Here is a 21,150-nt window from a genome sequence, read left to right as displayed (position 1 = left end):
CTGATACACAGACTGGCCTGAGGTCCAGGACTTAACGCAAGCTGACAGTCAGAGGCTACACTTGTCACGCTCTGATAGCAAATATTTGGTGATCACTGGGAGAACACGCACACTTTTTTAACAGATTTTTGTCAAGAAGTGACAGAGGATGTCAACATGGCACATGAGCTACGTAGCACAACATCCGTTTTTCTAAATCTTATATAAGTGCACATAACGTATCATCAGTAATTATCAAGGCATGATTTTCTCCTTGCTTTCCTTTTTTTTCCTACATCATTTCGCAGATTACAAAATAAACTGTCTATCATTTTGACATTGACACCAAAATTGTGAGGTGTCCTGCTTTTTCTTTTTTCTTTTTTTTTCCACAACTCACCAGGAAGTCACCAAATGTAGTTACTGACCATTCTTGTCGACCAGGTGTCACTCGATGGCACCACGTTAATTTCTTTGGCCATTTCAGGTGTTTTCACTTCATTTTTTGGGGGGAGGGGGCATTTCTCTAGTGACAGGCTGCTTGTTAAAACACCTTAAAGGCCACATCAGGGGGCAGGAAGGGGTGACAGCAAACACAAGACTTTGCAGCTGGAGATGGGTATTAGTTTTCCATTCAGATCCCATCAATAAGTTTGTATTCTACTGCATTAATCTATCAATTTTTTGTTTTTTCATTCCTAAACCTATCTTATAGCACCCATAACAGCTTGTCAGAGCTAGTGGAACCACTCTCTTAATCAGGATTTTCATTTATTTGTACCCTGTTTGTATATGAGCTGTATTTTTGGCACCTGAGACTCATTTTGACCTCCCTGTCGGGTAGGATTGGCCCCTCCTTCCCATGAGTAAAGGTCAGGAGTTTGCACCCTGCTGGAAACTGACACCAAGTGTGTTAGGGAAGAACCTGGCATCATCATCATCATCTAGTAACAGCCTCCACCTGTGGTACTTCCCATGAGTCCAGACTGGGTCTGTCTCAGTCCACTGTGCATACAAATTGGAGCCAGACACACTGAGTATGTTGTAAAAGACCACCAGGGTCGTGATTGTGTTACATTTATGTATACACAGGTAACCTGCAACAAAAGAAACAAACAATAAATCACTCAAAAATTGATACTTATTTTCTTACACAAAAGTGCAATAATGCATTGCCCTTTGCAGCGATGTCCATGAATATTGCATGAAAAAAGTGCATTGCCTTGTTGAGGTTGTCGACTCCCCATTTCAGAGTGATTTGGGGCTTTTTTTCCCCCTCCCTGATGCTTACAGCAGCAACTGTACGAGGAGTGCTCATCAGGAGCACATTTATTCCTTTTTTTTTTTTTCCTTTGGTGGGGGCGGGCTGGCCGGCACAAGAGCATGTGTCTCAGTGGAAGCAAACGTCAGAGTCTGGCAGGCTCAGGTTTACTTTTATGTACTCCTCCCACCATGGTCGGCTTCCTCAAACAGCTACTTGTCAGGGGCTAATGAGAGAAGATGCAGCAATGTGATGGTCTGTAGCAGAGACCAGGGTACAGGTTCTGTGGGAAGTCTCTCTTTCTCTCATGGAAAGCACAACCGTTAGGTTATTATTTATTTATTTATCCCTGCCTCTAATGTTAGTTATTTTAGAGACTTGGACCTTTCCAGAAACCTCATGTGAACTCAAGGAGCCCTGTTATTTTTTTCCCATCGGTAAGTTCGCACAGGGGTGCAGCTAGAGTTTCAGATCCCATTGAAACACATCACTTTGGGCCCCTCGGATCATCAGGGTTTCTCCTCCCTCACAACTGCATGCTTTCAGCATAGCTGCAGTTTAACTGGGAAGGCTACTATTTGATGTCACAGTAACTGTAGGTTCCAAAGATCAGCTTCTTCGCTGTGTTCCGGTCTTGTCGTGAATGCCTGCTGAGATGATGCCCTACTAGCCTGAACCCGCCATGTACTAGCTATAGTTCCTTTACTGTATCTGTGAGAGTTGCCCTTTCCACAGCAGCCATTTTGTGTGGTGCGGCAGAGTAAACACACATCTGATTGATCAAATTAATTAGAATCTCGTTCCGTTTAGTGCGTAGAGCCGTTCCAGTGAGCTAGCGTGCACAATAGAAGAGCTCTGGTCCATCTAAACGCAGCAGGGCTTTAATTAATGTTATTAATCACACCTGTGTTTACCCTGCAATGACATGTCCAAATGGCTGCTGTAGATCTGGCTGGCTCAGCTCACTCCACTTGTTGCACCTAGTTTGTCATCTCCAGAAGAGTTCCTTCAATCAGCTCCTGTAGAAACAACTCTACAGGGGACTTTCTGGAAGGAACACAGGTCACTGCACACCTGGTTGGACCCAGGGGTCTCCTCTCCCTCCACCACCAACCTTCTTCATCCTTATATTGGAAACATGTACCATGTCAGTAAGTTCCTCACCAGGCAATTCCTCCTCCTCCTCCTCTTCAACAGGTTGCCAAGTGATATTACCGGTACATGAATTACAAGCTGGGTCAAAATGAGATTTGGCACTTTAAGAGCAAAGCCAAGAGTTAATTTGATTTGCATTTTTGTATGGAGTAATGATTTATTTAAAATGCATAGTAATTTCCATTGGACATTAGTTTGAGCATATTACTTGACCCATTTGCCTTTTTGTATATTTAAAAACATTTCATTATAACTACTCAAATCCGCTTTTTTCATTTTTAATGAATCCTTTCTGCTGTATTCCTTGAAGGCATCTCAACGAATTTTAAATCTCCCAAATGATGACTAAGTGACTCTGACTTAAGCTCTCTTTATACTACATTAATATCATATTACATTTCTTGACCACAATTAAAACAATTATCAGTTTAAATATGAAATGTCAAAACAGAATTTGTCATTAGTACAGTTTTACAGTATATGATAAGAGGAAGACCATGCATAGATTCTAACCTGCTTTATGCTTTATTTTTACTTTATTTTGCCAACAAGCTGAGTGACAGGCCCAACAGTTACATAGCACAATGTCATTTTTTTTAACATTCTCTAATATAAAGTCAAAACTTTGCCCACGTTCATTAGCATGGCCCCTCATGACTTCATGTTGTACATTTATTCATGTTAATTCACGCCGAGTCCTGCTTGTATTCATGCATGAATTACAGATGAGTCACGGACGCTTGTATTACCTTACTTTATGGAGCGTTTCTATGGGTGTGTGCCAAAGTCAAGGAGCAGTTGTCCTTTTTTAGTGAGAGGAACGTGCTTCGAGGGAAGAAACCTCAACCATTAATAAGGAGATTATCAATGTAATACTGCTCAATTATGTATTCCTAATTCAAGCAGTAGCGCAGCACAAAAGTCTTTGTTTAACCATTAGACACAAACCCTGCTGAGTATTTAAAGGTGGACTCCCACCAGCTACACGCACAGCTATATGAAAGCCTTCCAGCATAGTAATTATAGTATGCAAACAAAATATTTCATATCAATTTTTCATCGGGATTCTTTGATGTGTGTCAGCAGTTTGAAAAATTTAAATGCATTTTGAATGGCTGAGAATCAAAGAAGTGTAACTTAGTGAACTAGATAGCTGAGAAACCCTCATTATGGCTTTAAGATTAATCATACATGCATCCACCCTTCCACTTTCTAGACATTTATTCGGGTCAGATGACGTCCACCCAGCAACTTCCCCCTAACTTCCTCCAGTTGCTCCTGGGGGATTCCTCTGCTTAGGGTTGACTTTATGCCAGGAGAGTGAACACAGCTCAACCTCACACTCCTGCAGCACTTTTGACAGGAGACCTCAGGGGAAATGGGGATAAGGTGTTCCTAAATCCATATAACTTCTACACAGGATTAACTTGACTTCTCTGGAAACTGTTTTGGTCCACTGCTTGGAGGCCAGAATATATTCAAGATGGTAGCGGTCTTTTTTTTTTTTTTTTATTAAGACCCATAGCCTAAAATGTACTCAGGCCATCTGATAGAGGTTAACGTCTCTGCTCAGATGTTGGACAGGAAAGTCTTTTCCAAAAATTAAAAAAAAAAAAAAAAAACACTATCTGAAAGTCGAGGCGGCTGTTTTATTCTGCTATGCAGGGTGTAAAGAAGGGCAGAGCTCTGGCATAAAAGGCCCACAACTGCTTAACATGGTGGTTGCACACATCTTTAATGATTTACTACATTTTTTTTTAGGTTTTAACAACAGAGCCTGATGCTTTTCAAGCGTGAAATTCATGTGCCTGAGGAAATTAATCCTAATTGATTTGTATCAGCATTATTTCCATTTTGTCGTCATGTCGTTTGAACACATTTCATGCCACTCTTTGCAATGTGGCAGCAAGAGATGGTGGTTCTTTCACATTATCTGTGAGATCCTCCAGCTTGCGGCACGGTGGTGCAGTGGTCAGCACTGTCACCTCACAGCAAGAAGGTTCCGGATTTGAGCCCCGGCTCCAGCACAGGATCTTTCTGTGTGAGTCTCCATGTTCTCCCTGTTCCTGTGTGGGTTCTCTCTGGTACTCCAGCTTCCTCCACAGTCCAAAGACATCAAGAGGGGACCAGGTTAATCCAGACTCTAAATTGACCGTAGGTGTGACTGTGAGTGAATGGTTGTCTGTCTCTATGTGTTGGCCCTGCCATGGACTGGCAAACCGTCCAGGGTGAACCCCACCTCTCTCCTGACGGCTGCTGGGATAGGCTCCACCCCCCACGACCCTCAATAGGATAAGTGGTAGAAAAAGGATGAATGGACAGATCCTCCAGCTCTTCAATGAACTATAAGAAAACAAAGAGAGTTCTCTTCAGCTCTGCCCTAACAGTGGAGGTTCTTCTTTGCGTTCCTTTACAGAACAGAAAACTAATTGCTTCAATCACTTTTTGTACTGAAATCTGTCTTTGCAATCATTTTTTCTCATATCTATCCATGTTTTTAATGGGTATTGTGATCCAACTTTTTTTTTTTAAAGTTGCAAAAGTCTACAACTTAAATACACTACAGTTTTGCCCATGTGAGCTTGTTCTTTTCTCCAAGATATATTGTACTGGCCTTCAGCAAGTTGAAACCTCAATAATTCAAATCCAGTCTCCTCTTTGAGAAATGGAAACCCCCATAGAAGTAAACCAGAACAAAGTCATTGTTCACTCGACATTCAGCAAACACTCTAAAAGCTTGGTGTGAATTCTTCATGTAATTTTAACACAGACTGATTGTTGCTGTCATCAGCCATCCTCTCCATTCTGTCAAAGGAACCTCAACCTTAAATTACTTTATTGTAAGAAGTTAGGGACAAAACAAAACCCTATTCAACTTTAAGTTTCCAAATTTAGTAGCTTTGTACCACAGAGTTCTTTTTAAAAAAAAAAAGGTATATAAATGCTTCTTTTTGGGTTACTGTTCCTCCTCAGCTCAGCAAAGAAATAGAAACTGGGTGACCCCAAATGCTGCAGCCTGCTGCTACTATGGCTGAACTTTACATTTCATTGAATACTTGTTTTCAGGCTTTTTATGATTTGCTTGCACATGACAGGGATCACTCTGTGACCAGTATGGAGACGAAGGATGATTACAGCGCCCAATTTCCTTCATCTACGCATAGATGTGTATTGTATTAAGATAGACTTGAAAAATTCAGCAGCATGTCAGGTCAAATCTCATCCACCCCCACGCTCTTCCGCTAACCGCTCGTGTAATTTTGTGAGGAGACGTTGAGGCTTGTCGCCCCAGATCAATCATATAAATCATTAACCCCACTCAATTAACTCTATAGAGTGCGTACGACGGTCTCACCGCACCTCAGACGTCTGAGACGCAGACTGTCAGTGACTCTGCGCTTTAGAACCCATGTTCGTTAATACTTAGGACAAACAGAGGGCTGCAGCTCAAACCAATAATTATAAATATAATTTAGACATTTTACCTCACCTGACACCTGTGTTATTCCATGCGTAGCAATGATCATTTTGTCAGAGCAGCATGTCTACAGAAACCATGATGTTGAAGCCAAGAAGAAAGCAGCGCTAATGGTGGTCATTGGTCAGGAGACACAGCAGCTAATAGGTCAGTTTTTAAAAGGATAATTCACTAAAGTGTACTTATATTTTTTACAAATAATTTTAGGGGTGGATTTGTTGGCACATTTGTCATTGCTATGATTCAGATTGATCTTCATCCCTGCAAACTCCATCAGGAAGACCATCAGATGCAGTTGAAAATAAGAAGGAAATGGCGCGTAAGTAGAATTGTACTGTAAAAAATATCTTAAGTTTAAAATGCTTTTGTTTCTGTATAATTTCACCACAAAATGATTGTAATTTGACAATTTTGCATCTCTTAAGCTGCTGATAAATGTGGCACAAATGTAACATTTCTTTTGACAAAGTGGATAATTAGCACATTTAATGAGAGAGAAAGAAACATCCAGCCTTCAAGGTGGTGAAGCGCCTCCTCCTCCTTGCCTGTGATTGGTCCATTTTTACATGTCATTGAACGGCAATATAACATTGTTTTTCAAATTTGCATTTTGGTAGTCATTATTGCTCCAAATTGTGAACTTTACCAGCAGCCTGAACTTCAGCAGATATCGCTACAGTATTATCATTTCTACTATACTGGACTGGGTGTAGGAATCTGGGTAAATTACTGAACGGCTACTTCAATAAGATCGAAGATTCAGTGTGCACAAACCGTGTAGATCATGTTCCCTCCTCCTGAAGTCATTGTTGGGTTCTCCATGTCATGCTGATGCCAGACACAGAGTACATTATGCAGTAGATTAACTCGTGTGTTGTGCTTGTTAAGGAAGAATATCATCTAGGATGGAGCAGGTCTCTGTGGGTCTCTCCCCTGAGCTGAAATGAAAATTATGCCCTTTCCACTAACAAGCTTTCAAAGTGACCTCAGCTAAGAAAGTGGATTTAGACCCTTTTGAATCGCTGAGTACTACCACCCAAATTATATGTCTAGCAGGTTCAGTTCCCAGAAATTATTCTCCCTCTGTCTGGTAGTAAAAGCACATAAGTGTCCCTGTACCTGCTGAGCCGGGCCGCTCAGTGACTTCTCTTCCTGGGTCACCAAGAAGGGTTTTCTTACGTCTCTTTCTGACTTGCAGTTTGACAGCCTGCAGGATCACCCAGGTCTGCTCAGCTGCTGCTGGATTCTGAGAGCCCTCCTCATTCAGGAGCAGGTTCTTGAGTGGCTGCACCAACTATCAGGGAGGTAAGTCGGTTCCCCACAACCACAGCACCTGAGAACATTTAGATTGGAGCTCGTTACGGCTCGGCCCATTAGTCATCGTCTCGCTTGGCCTGCTGTGATTGGTTATTACAGTCTCTGCTGTGATTGGTCCCTTTTCACAGCAGTCATTTTGACGTGTCATTTCGGGGTAAACACAGCTGTAATTGATAGCATTAATTATGGCCCTGCTCCATTTTGGTGGACTCGGGCCCAGCTACTGAGCACTGGACATTAAATAGAATAGAACTATAAATAATTAGATTAATTTGACCTGTGTGAACCCAGCTGTGATCCGTCAAAGTGGCTGCTGTGTAGAGGTCCACTCAGGTCTGCTGAGACTTTGCTTTCCCTAAACATTTCACACGTGTGAATATGTATTCTCCCAGGTGTTGTATCAGAAGCACACTGTCATGGCATCCTCGGCTCAGCGCCACCTATGATTCACTTGTAGAAACACAGACACGCCGCAGCATTTTACTTTTTTTTTTTTTTTTTCTGTAGCAGAATAACAATGGGTTGATCATAGTTTGTGTTACTGTTGTGAGACACGACGGGACTTGAGCCGCCCACTTCCACTCTCTGTGAATGCCACCCATACCTGCCTTGTTACTTCCTTGAGTTTGAACCAAGAAATTTGTCTGTCCAGCATGAAAAAAAAACAAGCTTAATGGACTCCCTCTGGCATTGATTCCATCTGAATGTAAACATCACCTGCCACTACTACGCAATGCGGGGTCTACTACTCGTTTTAGTGCTTAAGACTAAACACTAAAGTATCTGCACAGTTGCATGTTCTTGACCTCCTGAGAAACATCTCAACAAGGTGACAGCTGGAGTCACTTGGCTGAAAACAACTGTGCAAACCTCCTGTTTTGCAGGCTCACTTTTTTAAGTTCATGGTGAAAAGAGTCCTGCGAGGGGCTTTATTTGAGCCACAGAGGTAATGTACAGGTTGGGCACCGACGAAGCCTAATGGCTCATGAAGTCACACCAGGTGAAGCCTACTGAAAAATTTAAAATGTACCAAAACGAAATATCACTCCGAGCACAGAATATTGGAAAAGTGGAGTGGTGTTGAAGAGAGGGCAAGTGGGACTGTGAGTGTGTGTGTTAGGGCAAGTGTGTAGGTGTGTATGAGTGAGTGAGCACATCGAGGAGCTGATCCTATCAGACTCTTGTCAGGTCCTGTTGGGTTTTTTATATAAACTTGTGAGCATGGAGACTTGCACTGCACTTACACTTTTTACTCCCCTTCCTGTCTATATGTCTCTCACTCACACACACACTCTCTGTCAGTCTCTTCCTGTTTTCTTCTGTCTTTCTACATTTTGCCTTTTCTCACATCATTAGTCTCTCGGTGTCTCTCCTTGTTCTCTCCCATGAGCTCAGTGAGGATTTAGGCCTCCTCTCCTCCTAGACTCACCTACATCCTTTCATCCAGTTCCCTCCTCTCCTCCTCCTCATTTCCCTCTCCCTCCTTTTCTTCTCTCTCTCCCTCCTTGCTTAACCTGCTTCCTGAGCCCAAAAAATAAACCCCCACATACACGCAAACACACATACACACCCTGACACATTACACACTGTGCACACGCATACCCATCTGCAGCCAGCAGCACAACATCTAATCCTTATGCTTGGGGAGGAGGGGGACCTTGCAATCATCCCTGCTCTCTCTCTGCCCCACCATTCATTTTCTTTTCTCTTCTCCACTTCAATCATTTTCTCCATCCTTCACTGTGTTCCCAGCATCCCACTGGTAGGTGTTGCTTTTGAAGACGCACTGGAATTGCTTCCTCTTTTCAGTCTTCTTTATCTAGTCCAGTGGTTGTCACTCATGTGCCACAGAGAGCACGCAGACGTTCACTCCAGCGACAAACCACACAAGCGCATTTCACTCCCTGCAACACTGTGAAGTAAGAAGTGAGTTGAGGGAGTGTAGTGTTTGGTTGAGATGAAAACCTGCAGCCTGTAAGCTCTGTGTGGCACACCGCTGAAAGACGAGGGTCTTGTGGTTGATGCTTGGCGATGGTGTCCTCCTGTGTTGGACGCTGCTGCCACTCTGTGGCTACCAGCTAGAACCGCAGCCCCTCTCCTATAATGACCGTTTGATTTTTAGCGGAGTTGCATCATGACACCCCCTCACACACACCACCACCACCTCTACCTCCCCTCATCCATCTACCCCCAACTGCCACGACTCCTCCTCTCTGGGTTGGATAAATATTGCTGGAAGATATATAACGTGTTGCTATGGTGATCAGCTCATGGGTTTTTTTTCATGGCGTTTGTGGAAGACAGGGACATGCTGGTGCGCAGGGAGCTCTGAAGATCTGGTGTGTGTGTGTGTGTGTGTGTGTGTGCGTGCGCGCAAGCATGTTTATGTTTGAGAAAGCAAGAGGGAGGGAAGGAAGGAGGGGACTCCTTCTTGATGAGGAGGAACATTCACAAAGACAGAGACCCAAAAATAGGAGACAATCTCACAGACCTTGTGTTTTAATGCACGCCACACACTGCTCACCTACCGTAGTCTATATCCACAAAACTAAGAGCCCTGACTCGCTGCCGTCTCTGGAGAGTGTTTAACCTTTCTTTCCTCTTCTCCACCTTCTCGATCTCCTCCACCTCTCTATCTCCCTCATCTCTCTGGCTGCTCCGTCTCTCAGGGGACGCATTCTCAGTCTGTGTGATTGGCTTCTGTTTATCTGCGTGTGCTAATGTGTTTATGTGTATGTGAGAGTGTGAGCACACTGTCCTCTATCAATTAGTGCAAGCTGGTGCAGCAATTACCATTATCCATTGTGTTCATGCTAGGGATAACGAGAGATAACTATTGCATCATTGATCGCCAGCTGTCTGCCGTTGAAGACTCCCTGACCGTCAAACCCACGCAGAAACACACACACACTGTGACGGAGCGGACGTGTGTGTTTGTCTGTAATGGTTCATAAGACACAGCACCAACTCTCTCTTCAGACCAGACGGCATCCTAGGAGACACCTATATATATGTGTGTGTGTGTGTGTGTGTGAGCTCATATCAGCACGGCCCAGATGGCCATCTTCAAGGGGTTTTCTGGAACATTCAGACACTTGTTGCTTCTTGTCGTCTCTCTCTCTCTCCCTCTCCTATACGCACATGCGCGCGCACACATACACACATACACACTCTCGCACAGTTCTCCTTTTGAAGTGTGAAACAGTTTGCGGTCAGCTCTGCTCCTCGTCTCCGGTTCCATCAAAAAGCAGCTTTTACAGCCTTCAGAATCATGATGAAACAAAAACAACGGTGAAACGTTCGCAAAGGAAAGGAAGAACAGATATTCTGGCTGGATGTGGTGTAAGACAATGCAGTCGACGCAGTTCTTTATCCTCCTCTGCAGTGATGGACTGATGGAGACAGGGGATCAAACTGTATAGCTCTGGGTAAGCCCCAAACGTCAGAGGTCAAGTGTGTGCTGATGACCTGGCAGCTTTTCTCCAGCATATCAAGGACTGTGGCACCTCCTTTATTACTATCTTTAGTTCCGGTGGTTCTCTGGCCATGATTCAGTGAGGATAGACAGCAGTGCTTTGTCAAGAGCTGCTGGTGAGCGTGTGTCTGCACTGAGGTCAAACCAGCTGTCAGATCATACAGAGACGTGGAACCAAGTATCAACACTAAAAAAACAAAAAGGGAAACTGCTTATTTTACAGAAAACTGCTTTCGTCGAGGACCCACAGGAGCCAATACCAAGACTTGGTCTAAATTTGTTATAATATTCACAAGTGGAAACATTTTTGATCTGAATCCAGATCTCAAATTAAGGGATGACCAATATGTCAAGTGACTGCTGAGTTGGGGCCACTGAAAATGAAACCTTCTGCTGCTCCTCATTATGCAAGTAAATTTAATTGGAGTTTGCCTGAACAGTTGAGTTTACAGGTCCCTTCAATTGTTGCCCAATTTGGTTGCCGTTGGTTTAAATAACTGATACGTTATCTGTATGAAAAGATCTTGAAAATGAAAGTGGAAACTAAATTGCAGCAGGAAGGGAAAATGCAATATTTCAGGTACAAGTCTGACAGTATATATTAGGGGCCAAACACAACAACAGCCCTGGGAGGCAAATTTGGCATGCAGCCACTGAGGAAAGCAGACACCAAAATGTCTGGTAGCATTTGTTTGCTCATCATTGTTGAGATACATATATATATATATATATATATATATATATATATATATATATATATATATATATATATTATAGATATTATAAATATATATATATATTTTATAGATATTATAAATATGTCTATATTTTTTAACAAAACAATTTTATAAGATTTAACATTTTAGTAAACAAGGCATTTCTAAATTTTGAGGAAATACAAAAGCACATTTTTGCAATTGCTATGTTTTCAGTAGCCCTTTAAAACTTGGTGTTAGCAAGATTTCAGAAAACACAAGGCATCAGTCCACAGATTAACATTCTAACTCCTTTTTTTTTTAGGAGTTCAGTCTCCTTGAGAGGTAATTAGCTTACATATGTATTCTCAAAGTTAATATTCCTTTACAAAAGCAGTGATAGAAAGAATTGGAGTTGGTCCTTGGTGCCGCTAACAGCCACCTGCTCCACTGATGGGCGTGCAAAGGACAAACTTCATTGTGAGTTGTACAGTGACTTCCTTCTTCTTCTTCTGAGTACATGGACTCAGTAGATTGACTTAAAATGGTGATATGCTGCCCTCTTTTGTTTGGAATGTGGAAGATGAATGAATTTTACAGCTGGAAAGTTCTCACACATAGTACCTTTAAATGATAAGCAAAGTTTGGAAAGTGAGGAGGTACATTGGAGATACTAAGGGAGCTGAAGAGAAGTTAAAAGGAGGATGGAGGGAGATGGAAGGAAGTGAGGGTCTAAAAGATCCAGAAACACCCCCCCCCCCCAAAAAAAAAAAAAAATCAAACCATAGTAAGAGAGAGTGGCAGTTTGAGAACCAGCCAGGTTTCCTGGATTTCTTGGCAGTGACATTCAGCTGAAGTGTGCTGATCCCTGCAGTGCATCTGAAATGATCTTTTTCTAATTCTATTGTCAACCTATTTCTCATATCGTGTCACTTCAAGTTCATGCATATTACCTCCTTTTTCATCTTAAAAACCAAATTCATTCTATTTTGTGCTGGGACCTCCCCGTGATTGCTGCCTCTGTGGGCCGACTCCCTTCAGTGCTTGAATTAATTTTCTTTCAAAGACAAACCGTTCAAACTCTCTTATTCCATTAATCAAACACACCGATGGCTCAACAACTCCCCAAATTAGGTTTGGAGTGGTCCTCTTTTAATTAAACTGTGATTGAAGGACATTTGATTTGTATGTTGAGACAGAGACAAAGGCATTTTGATTAAATGGATATTTAATGTGCTATAAAACTAAAGTGTTGGGTACTGAACCCACGCCTGATGACATCAGTGGACCTATATTATACCAATTCACTAATCTCTACCAACTTTCAGTGCCTGAGAGCACATTTGGATGAGGGAGTGAAGTAAATAATCCCAGTGTTCATAGTTTAGATTGTTGTCTTGTGTCGTGGCCAGTGGCGGTAATGAATATTTCTTGAATGTTTTGTATAAAGTTACAGAAAAAAAACCTACATATGCAGGATCATAAGAAGTGTAACAGAGTGACCCAGCAGGTCATATTCTGATGGTCCTACCTGAATTTTTGATACTAGCTTGAGATCTGATGTTAATAGATTCAAGCTACAATACCCACAATTCCTTAGCATCCCACTCAATTCCACAGCTGTGGACGCCCCCTCCTTCTGATGATGAATGATACCAGTGTTCTTGACTGCTGTTGTTTTATTTATTCATTTTCGTCATAAATCACAATGTCGATTAAAAAAAAGTAGAGTTAAAAAAAAACATGCCAATTCCAACTCAGATATTGTTCCGTATGCGTCAGACACAAATGACTTCAAGGTTCAATGGTAATTTTTGTTCTGCCGATGTACCCTCCTCTATTTCTCACATGTCCTCCTTTTCCTCTTCCTCTGTCTTCCTCCTCAAAATGCCTAGTCGTGCAGAAAAACAGCCCGGCAGCTTTTATTTTAATGTTGACATTCATGTCAACTCAGCTCTATCTCGCTAACATACATTTTACAACGCTACAAGGTTCCACCAGCGCTGTGTGCATAACCACCTCAATTAGTCATCAGACGTGCGACTAACTGTACACTAATGCACACAGGTCCCTCAAATGACCCATAAAATGTTGCAATTTGAATAATGTGTTGTCATGATCTGCCTCTCAGTATCCCTCGTTTACTCTCACCCTCTGGCATCTAATTTCATTGTACATAATTTTGCCCCCTGGGTTTTACAACCACGTCATGTGTAAACATGTGTTAAACATCCCATCCACATGTATAGACAGGTACAAAAACACTGAAACACTATGATGTATGCCTGGAACTGTTTGCGTGTAAAAACGATTATGAATACCGCATTAAAGTCCTATAAGAATTTTTCATTTAACTGGTTTAACTGCTGGACAGCTGCTTCTTCTGGAGTCCGTCCTCACTCTCCAAGCTCAACATTGTACGAGTTTATCCCGAATTTCGGACCAGAACCACCTTCCAAAATATTTGTGCTGTCCCAAATCATGCTCCAAGGACCGCCTCTTGAAATCCGATTTCCACACCAGCACAGAGAAAATGTACACTTTGACCAGTGAATGTTAAAATTGGTAGCCCGATGTCAAACTCTGCACATACATCATCCTGCTGTTAATCTCAAGCATTCCACTGTGGGGGAAAAAGGTAAAACCCTTTTCTGACTAGAGGGAGGATTTATCTCTTTAAAAAACACAATTTCACTTCAGCAAATTAAGAGAGGATAGGAAGAACTAAATCACAGTGCCATTGATTCAGAAAGTGAGTTTTATTTTGTGATTATTTTTATTTTTTTGTAGACAAAATGAGTCTTACCATGCATGACTTACTGCTGGCTGCATGCATGAAACTCAGATTACAGTAACTACGTGTTCTCCTGTGGTAGGAATAAGGTTATGCAAATGTTCTTGTATGCACATTAGTGTAATTTACGATTCCTTTTAAAAGGCAAGCAGAAACCGGTCGCCCTCATGTGGTGGAGAAGCTGTACTGCGATGATTTTTTTTTTTTTTTTTTTCCCCAATTTGAGGTTTGTTGCCAAACTGTTTTTACAGAACTCTGCTATGGAGGTTACAGTAATCGCTTGAGACATACAGTTCCCTTCTCAGCACATCCTTTGTTCTCTGGTTCTTAATGACTGAAGATAGAAAACTGAACATCATGCTCTGTCAAGGAAAAAGGGAACAAGGCTTTTAAACGAGCAGGCACTGCAATATAGAATAGCTGAAACTCTCAGGTTTTTCCACTTTGTTGCACTCCTCATCCTTCCTTTGTTGAATTGGGCTCTTAGTTATCCAAAAATAACTTCTGACAGCGGAGACTGACCTGGATCAAAATAAGCTCTGCAAAGTGCGGAATTCAACTCGTATAAAAGTCGAGACATCTTAGTTAAATGCTTGTATTTTCTTTAATGTCAGAATCATTATTGTACATGAACATCCCAATGAATTTGCACTTTTTACAATATGTACCACATATGACAGCACCTACATGTTTATTTACACACATTACACAAGATCATATCACAAAGCAGTGTGACCTTAACAAGTGTTGTGCGCCTTGTTGAACCATCACACTTAGAAGTCCACCACTTGGCTTAACAAAATAAAATATCACAGCCGTCGGCCTCCTGAAATTTTCTAGTTTTAAAGCTGTAATTACAAGTGTGACCGTGATGGAACCCTCTCTGTTCCCGCAGATAAAAGCATGACACTTCACGTTCTTGTCAAGGGGCCTGATGTAAACATGACGTCGGTAGAATGCAAGTGTTTAAACACTGTCACTGCTCTTAATACAAACAGATGAACCAGTACTTATTCAATCTGAGTAACATAGTGTACATTTGAATTATCTGTAAACAAATACTGCATTTTGTGATATTAGAAAATTGCAGAATAGGGGCATTTGGACAGAAAAAAAAGTTAAGTAAATATTTTTTATTTTATTCAAAGTGTCAGCCTGCTCCAACAGTAATAAGCGTCGCAATTATCTGTGCAAATTGGACTGAAACTGCTTTGTGATAAAACCCTGCTTTTGGCTGTAGAAAGCAACTAAAATACAAACTTAAGTAAAACAGGAAGGTATCAGCCCAGTAGGTGCCAAGTTTGTCAAAACCCAGCATCCACAAGCACACGTACAAACACTCACACACACACACACACACACACACACACGCAGACAGAGAGTTGCACAACAACCAGAGATACTGTAGCAGCTTTCTCAAAGGCAAAGACAAGTACAACACAGTAAGTGGCAGTTCTGCTGTCAGGTACACAAACACAGAGCAGCAGCAGAATGGTACACACACTGCTAAGCATTTTGAGTGAAGCCACACAGCAGGGAGGCGGTTTAGCCACCTGAGGAGCCCAGGTTTCAGTCCAGTCTGGATTGGCCAGCAGAGGAAGTACGCTTAAGGAACGAAGAGAAGAGGTCAGCAAGTAGTAGGCATCGATTCATCTGATTATTGGATGTAAAACATAAAAAGGAGCCCCAGCGAAAGAAACCATGTCTAAATGCATCATTCTGCAATTTAAGAATCTAAAGTGTGGTGTGTTATCAGATCTCCAATGAGGGCAACCAAACAGGAAAGAAAGGATGTATTTGTAAAACCAGAATATGTAGAGAGTGGAGAAGACAACAGGTGTGGAGAAAAAAAATACAGAGAGGGAGAAATAAGCATGTTGGCAATATTTAAGGTTTTCTTTATTTGTAGCATTTTAACTAAGACGAAAAGAAGGAAGATTTCAATGGATGACCAACATCAGTTCTCGTCTGCTGTCCAGTCGGCCACCAAGAAGCGGACAGAAGGAATTAGTGGTCTAGGAAAAGTTCAGAGCATCCTGTTACGTTTATGAGTTGGTGAGTCTGTGATGACATCACTACAGGGGGCAGGGCCTCTTTTACGATTGGCTGTAGAATCCAAATGAAGCGCCATCTCCTCAGCAATGAAGGTATTGAGGTCCACATCATGAAGACCATTTCTACGGCGACTGAGGGACTGGGCGGGGTGAGTTGGTGAACCAGGAGGACCAGAGCGGACAGAAATGCTTGCCATGGCACCACTGAGGCCTGTAAAGAAAAACGAAACATAAGGCAAAAAAAAAAAAAAAAAAAAAAAAAAATACTCCAGGAACTTAAGGGACACACACAATGAGTGCAAACCTCCTCAAAGTTCTCCGTAATATTTTTTTGATGAAGATGCTACATTGAATTTGAGCTCCTTGACTCCAACCCTACACCGAGTGAGATGAAATTATCAGAATATTTTTTGCGTAATCCAGGCGATTCAAAAATGTAACTACATGTTACACCTAAAACACACTTGAGATGATGTAGTGCATTGTGGTGGTGGTGGTGGGGGGGGGTTAAGCAGCGTGATTTCTTATGCATGCCCGTGTTCACTACGTCACCAGGGGAATATACACACACACAGAGAATACGATGAGTGTAGCTGCTCCAAATGAGTATGACTACTGACTATAAGGACCGTTGCACCGCGGTGAACCAGGTGTATTTCAGGCTTCACGCTTGTAAACTGTCAATGAAAACATAATCTCCCCAGTGGGAGTAAATATCACCTAACATGCTACGCAGACGCAGCACCCTCCTACTTGACTGACGTGGCATCTTGACTAACCATGCAGGGCTATGGCCTCTCTGAAGGGTTGCAGGTCGGTCTCCACAGAGTTGCCCGTCTCTGGAGGTGATGGGCGGCTTGCGGATACCATGGCGACTCTGGGTGGGGCACGAGTTGTCCTTGGAGGGGGGGCTTTTCCACACAGGAAGCTGATGAGGTCTTCTCGCCTGATGGTTCTTCTGCGTTTTTTAACCCATGCAATCACCTCCTTATTCCTGCGCTGGTAGCCTTTCTGGATCCCCAGATCGTAGCTCCGCTGGCGAGCTTCCATACTCTCTTTTGACAGAAAATGTTTTTTAGTAAATCTAGACAAACATCAACAAACAATACAAGCTGTAGAACACGCTACATGTCACTTACCTTTGTACATATTAGTGACAGCTGTGGCTGCATTTTGGAAGGGCACCCAGAGGGAGAGACCTTGTTGTTGACACACTCTATCTGTGGATAAAATTTAAAAATTCTATTTGTGATGTTAATTTTTCAAAAGTATTGTTGAACTCCCATACTTTTCCAAGTCAAACTAAATCCCGTCTTTAGAGAAGTTCAACACTGAACTATGAGAAATGTGCCATTCCAACTGCTCCTGGATGTTCCCTAAGACGCACCAGGGATTTGCAAACTCAAGTCCAATGACTGAACCAAAGCTGCCAGGTTCCAATTATAATATTTTACTAATAAGCTTGACAATGTCACTCTGTGCAATGTTGATAATATGACTCAAAGTCTGGGGGTCTTAACAGTTACAATGTCTGGTATGACTGTCACTGCAGAGCAAAGGTGATGAAAAATATGGAAATACTGGAAACCTGACTCACAATAAAGGGCGTGCGTGTTGCTGGACTACCCTTGACCCTTGAACAACTTCAACCTTTGTGACAAATCCTTACATTTAATCTGCAGGGTGTGGGGGGTGCTCCTTTGAAATGATCAGATGGTATTAACTTTAATAAGGATACAGCTGTACTGCAGTCTGTGAGGATAATGTAAGGCAGCTTAGAAGCAGATGCATCTAAACCAAGCACTCAGAGAGGGATAATGACAGTGCTCGGCAAGTAGTTGCAGACATTTAAAAAAAAAGAAAAAAGAAGGGATGGGGGCAGGTATGTGCTTATTTCACAATGCCAACAGCAAAAGTGGAGAAAAAAAATTCCAAACAGACAGAACATAAGGTCTTGTTGTAAAGCGGTAGTGGGACAGTTCACATTCAGCAGACTTCAAAGTGTAAACATTTACATTATGGCTTTCGCCATTTTGTTCTGGATACCATCAGCGGTGCAACAGTCCAATCAATCACATTACAGCTTAACTATCAGCGACCATGAACAACCCTTTTCCAGTCGACAAATTCAACCCTGTGTGTTGCCATTTTGATCATGGATGCACAAATACACCGAGCGATGTTGACTCCTGACCCCCGGACTCTCGTCCAACTTGATGCTGCTGCTGCAGCTGCTACTGCTTTATAAGCTTTATCAGAAGGGTGCTTGTATTCACACCGCTACCTTTACTTGTAGTAATCTGCTCCACGTTTGGTTTAGAGAACCGAACGCAATGCAGTTTTCCAGACGTTCTCTATCTAGTAGTCCAGGACTGTCTCCCACGCCGTGGCTAAGGCGGTCCCGACCAGCAATAAAGCTTAAATATCACCGTAAGAACACACACGGTCCAAATGGTGGGTATTCTCGTAACCCACGTTTTCTACACGACCAGCTTCCCCCTCCGGGGAGTCTTCTGACAGCTACTTGGTATCCAGATTCAGTGTCCCGCACTCTTAGTATGACCGTGCAATGCTAACATTAGCAGTGTGCTAGCCGCTTGCAGCTAGCAACGGACCGGGACCCCAAAGAACCACAGCGCGATTTGTACCACAACGTAACTCATAGACTTATACCACTTTACGGCATCCAGTTAGACCAAAAACACCCCCCCCCCCCCCCCCCCCGAAAAAAGCTCCGGACCGGCAGCTAGATTCAGCTCACGCAGTTAGCTCAAGCAGTGCCCTTTGTGTCTCTCTCCGTAGCCGGGATGATTTAATATTAGCCTTCACAACACAGCTCGACTCAAACTTAGCCATCATTTTGGTACAGACCTTTGTAGAGCTGTGCTATCGCGGTGGCCGAGTTCTGGAAAAGGTGCCATAGTTTTTGTTGGTTTTGTTCGGTCTCCTCCTCGTTTGGCTCGTCCTGTTCGGCCTCGGCTAAACACTGCCGTTCCCATTTCGAGAACCAGTGCTCGGGGCCGTGCTCTTGTATCTCCGCTTCTCCCTCCTCCTTCCGCTCCTCCATGGCTAACGTTAGGCGTTAGCTAGTAGCTTATAAGCTAAGCTCCGTGTAAAATCAAGAGGGTTGACGGTTTTCCTGTCACCTTTTGATCTTTTTTTTCTTTTTTAAATCTTCTACTAAAGAACGACCTCAGAAATCCCTAACAAGCCGTTCAAGCTAAGAAAAGCCAACGCTGTTAGAGTCGCATTGTGTGTGTGTGCTAAATACTGCCAGCACACCCAGCAAAACACACACCAAGCTAAAGACCGAAATGACAACACCTAAGAATTTCTGGATCTGGCCCCGCCCACTCCCTCTCTATTTTGAAAAACAATTGGCTGGAGTGACATATATGGGCGGTCCTTGCTGTCCAACACGAAGGCTGATTGGATATCGGCAAAAAAACAAAAGGTCACAGAAAAACAACATCGATCCCGCCCCTAAGACTGTCTTTCGCCTGCCATGTAGCATTCTGTACGGTAGAGGGCAGTCTGGCTGTGGAAATATATGAAAGTATGTCTCCGATTGCTCCTGCATGTACATGAGTATGTGGGCAGCCTTGTGTTACAGTACTTAAAGTACCTAATTCTTTTCCAGGGGAGCATATTGCTACTGAAGTTTGCAATGCAATGTTTTAAGAAAATTGTTTTCAGCTTTATTGCAAGATATATTTTTATCACATTGGGTCAAAAACATCAGAAAAAGAGGCTCTTACACCCGCATTAACCATAACACATGGCTATATTGTTGTAGCCTCATCGTTTGTCCACATGTTTGTGTATTTTATGTGCATTTGTGCAGTGCAAATTTGATTCTATGGTAGACAAAGTCGTTAAAAAATTGAACAAAAGGTTGGTGGTTATCATCGCCATTGCCTTGGTGATAATGGACCCCGTCAAAATGATGCTTCTTGCACAGTGGATGAATGGATTATCTGTCATTCTGTCAGACTTTTGTGCCTGTGCTGGACATGGATCTCCTGGCTTCGATCTTGGTCACCATGTCAGAAAAGCTTACTCTTTTGTTTATCACGATGTCCTTTTCCACATTTTCCTTGAGTTTCCATGGGCCCATGAAAGTGGCGGGCCTTAGAGTACGGTTGTTTGTCTATTGGTGTTGGCTCCTACGTTTTTCTCCCTCGTTAAGACTCCTGAGTAAAAGCTTTAACGGTGGTTTTATTTATTTTAAAAAAAGGAACAACAGGGGTTTTTCTTCATGTGTATACATACTGCAAGAATTCAGTGCTATGGTCAGCAATTATCAAGCACTTTTGAGAGCTTCTTGGGATTTATTGATAGGAAAGTTCAATGTCACGCTATCATCTTTGTGTTAGTGCTTGAGCTCAGGAGTGAGGGAGTCCAAAGACCGGGAGAGTTTATAACGGGAACTCATCACACAGGTGTGGTTCCTGTGGCTTTATCTCTCTCTCTTTCCGAGCTACTCTTTCTTTCACTCTCTTGCTATCACAACTGTGTTCAAATATGTCGAAGGGAGAGCAGATTGTTTGTGATGCGGAGGAATATTTCCAGGAACGAGGGCCGACAATCACATTCACCAACTTGCATTACTGTGTTCAGGAGAGGAGATTCTGCTGCAAGAACGGTCCTGAAAAATACATTCTCAAGGATGTGAGGTACAGTAGGAGTATACTACATGTAAATACTACACATGGACCTGCCAGTTGAAAACATTGCACGCACATGCCTGTATTTTACTTTTTATTTTTATTTTACTAAGATATTATGTGCTATGCCTGCCGTTCTTGACATCTGAGAGAAAGTTGTGTGGCTCTTGTAATGAAACCTATAGAACTGTAAACAGCTTGAACAGACATGAGGTTTGTTAGATAACAGCAACACGCACCGTGTCATACCAACTAAACTGCCAGGAGAGGAAATA

The 21,150-nt window shown here is 42.5% G+C and overlaps 1 protein-coding gene across 1 annotated transcript; it reads right to left on the bottom strand.

Annotated features, from left to right (window-relative positions):
- Window positions 1–14,739: 14,739 nt before the first annotated feature.
- hapstr1b (HUWE1 associated protein modifying stress responses b) lies at window positions 14,740–19,523 on the bottom strand. The gene is made up of 4 exons (XM_086210255.1): window positions 19,080–19,523; window positions 17,348–17,428; window positions 16,988–17,263; window positions 14,740–16,419 (listed from the first exon to the last, which is right to left on the bottom strand). Exons 1-4 carry the CDS (start codon window positions 19,273–19,275, stop codon window positions 16,181–16,183), a joined length of 792 nt encoding a protein of 263 aa, XP_086066381.1. The 5' UTR covers window positions 19,276–19,523; the 3' UTR covers window positions 14,740–16,180.
- Window positions 19,524–21,150: the final 1,627 nt, after the last annotated feature.

Source organism: Aulostomus chinensis, chromosome 8 (genome assembly GCF_037954235.1).
Source record: "Aulostomus chinensis isolate RoL2024-O1b breed Wild chromosome 8, RoL_Achi_v1.0, whole genome shotgun sequence".
NCBI classification, from domain to species: domain Eukaryota; kingdom Metazoa; phylum Chordata; class Actinopteri; order Syngnathiformes; family Aulostomidae; genus Aulostomus; species Aulostomus chinensis.
This window is presented reverse-complemented; position numbering and strand designations above follow the sequence as displayed.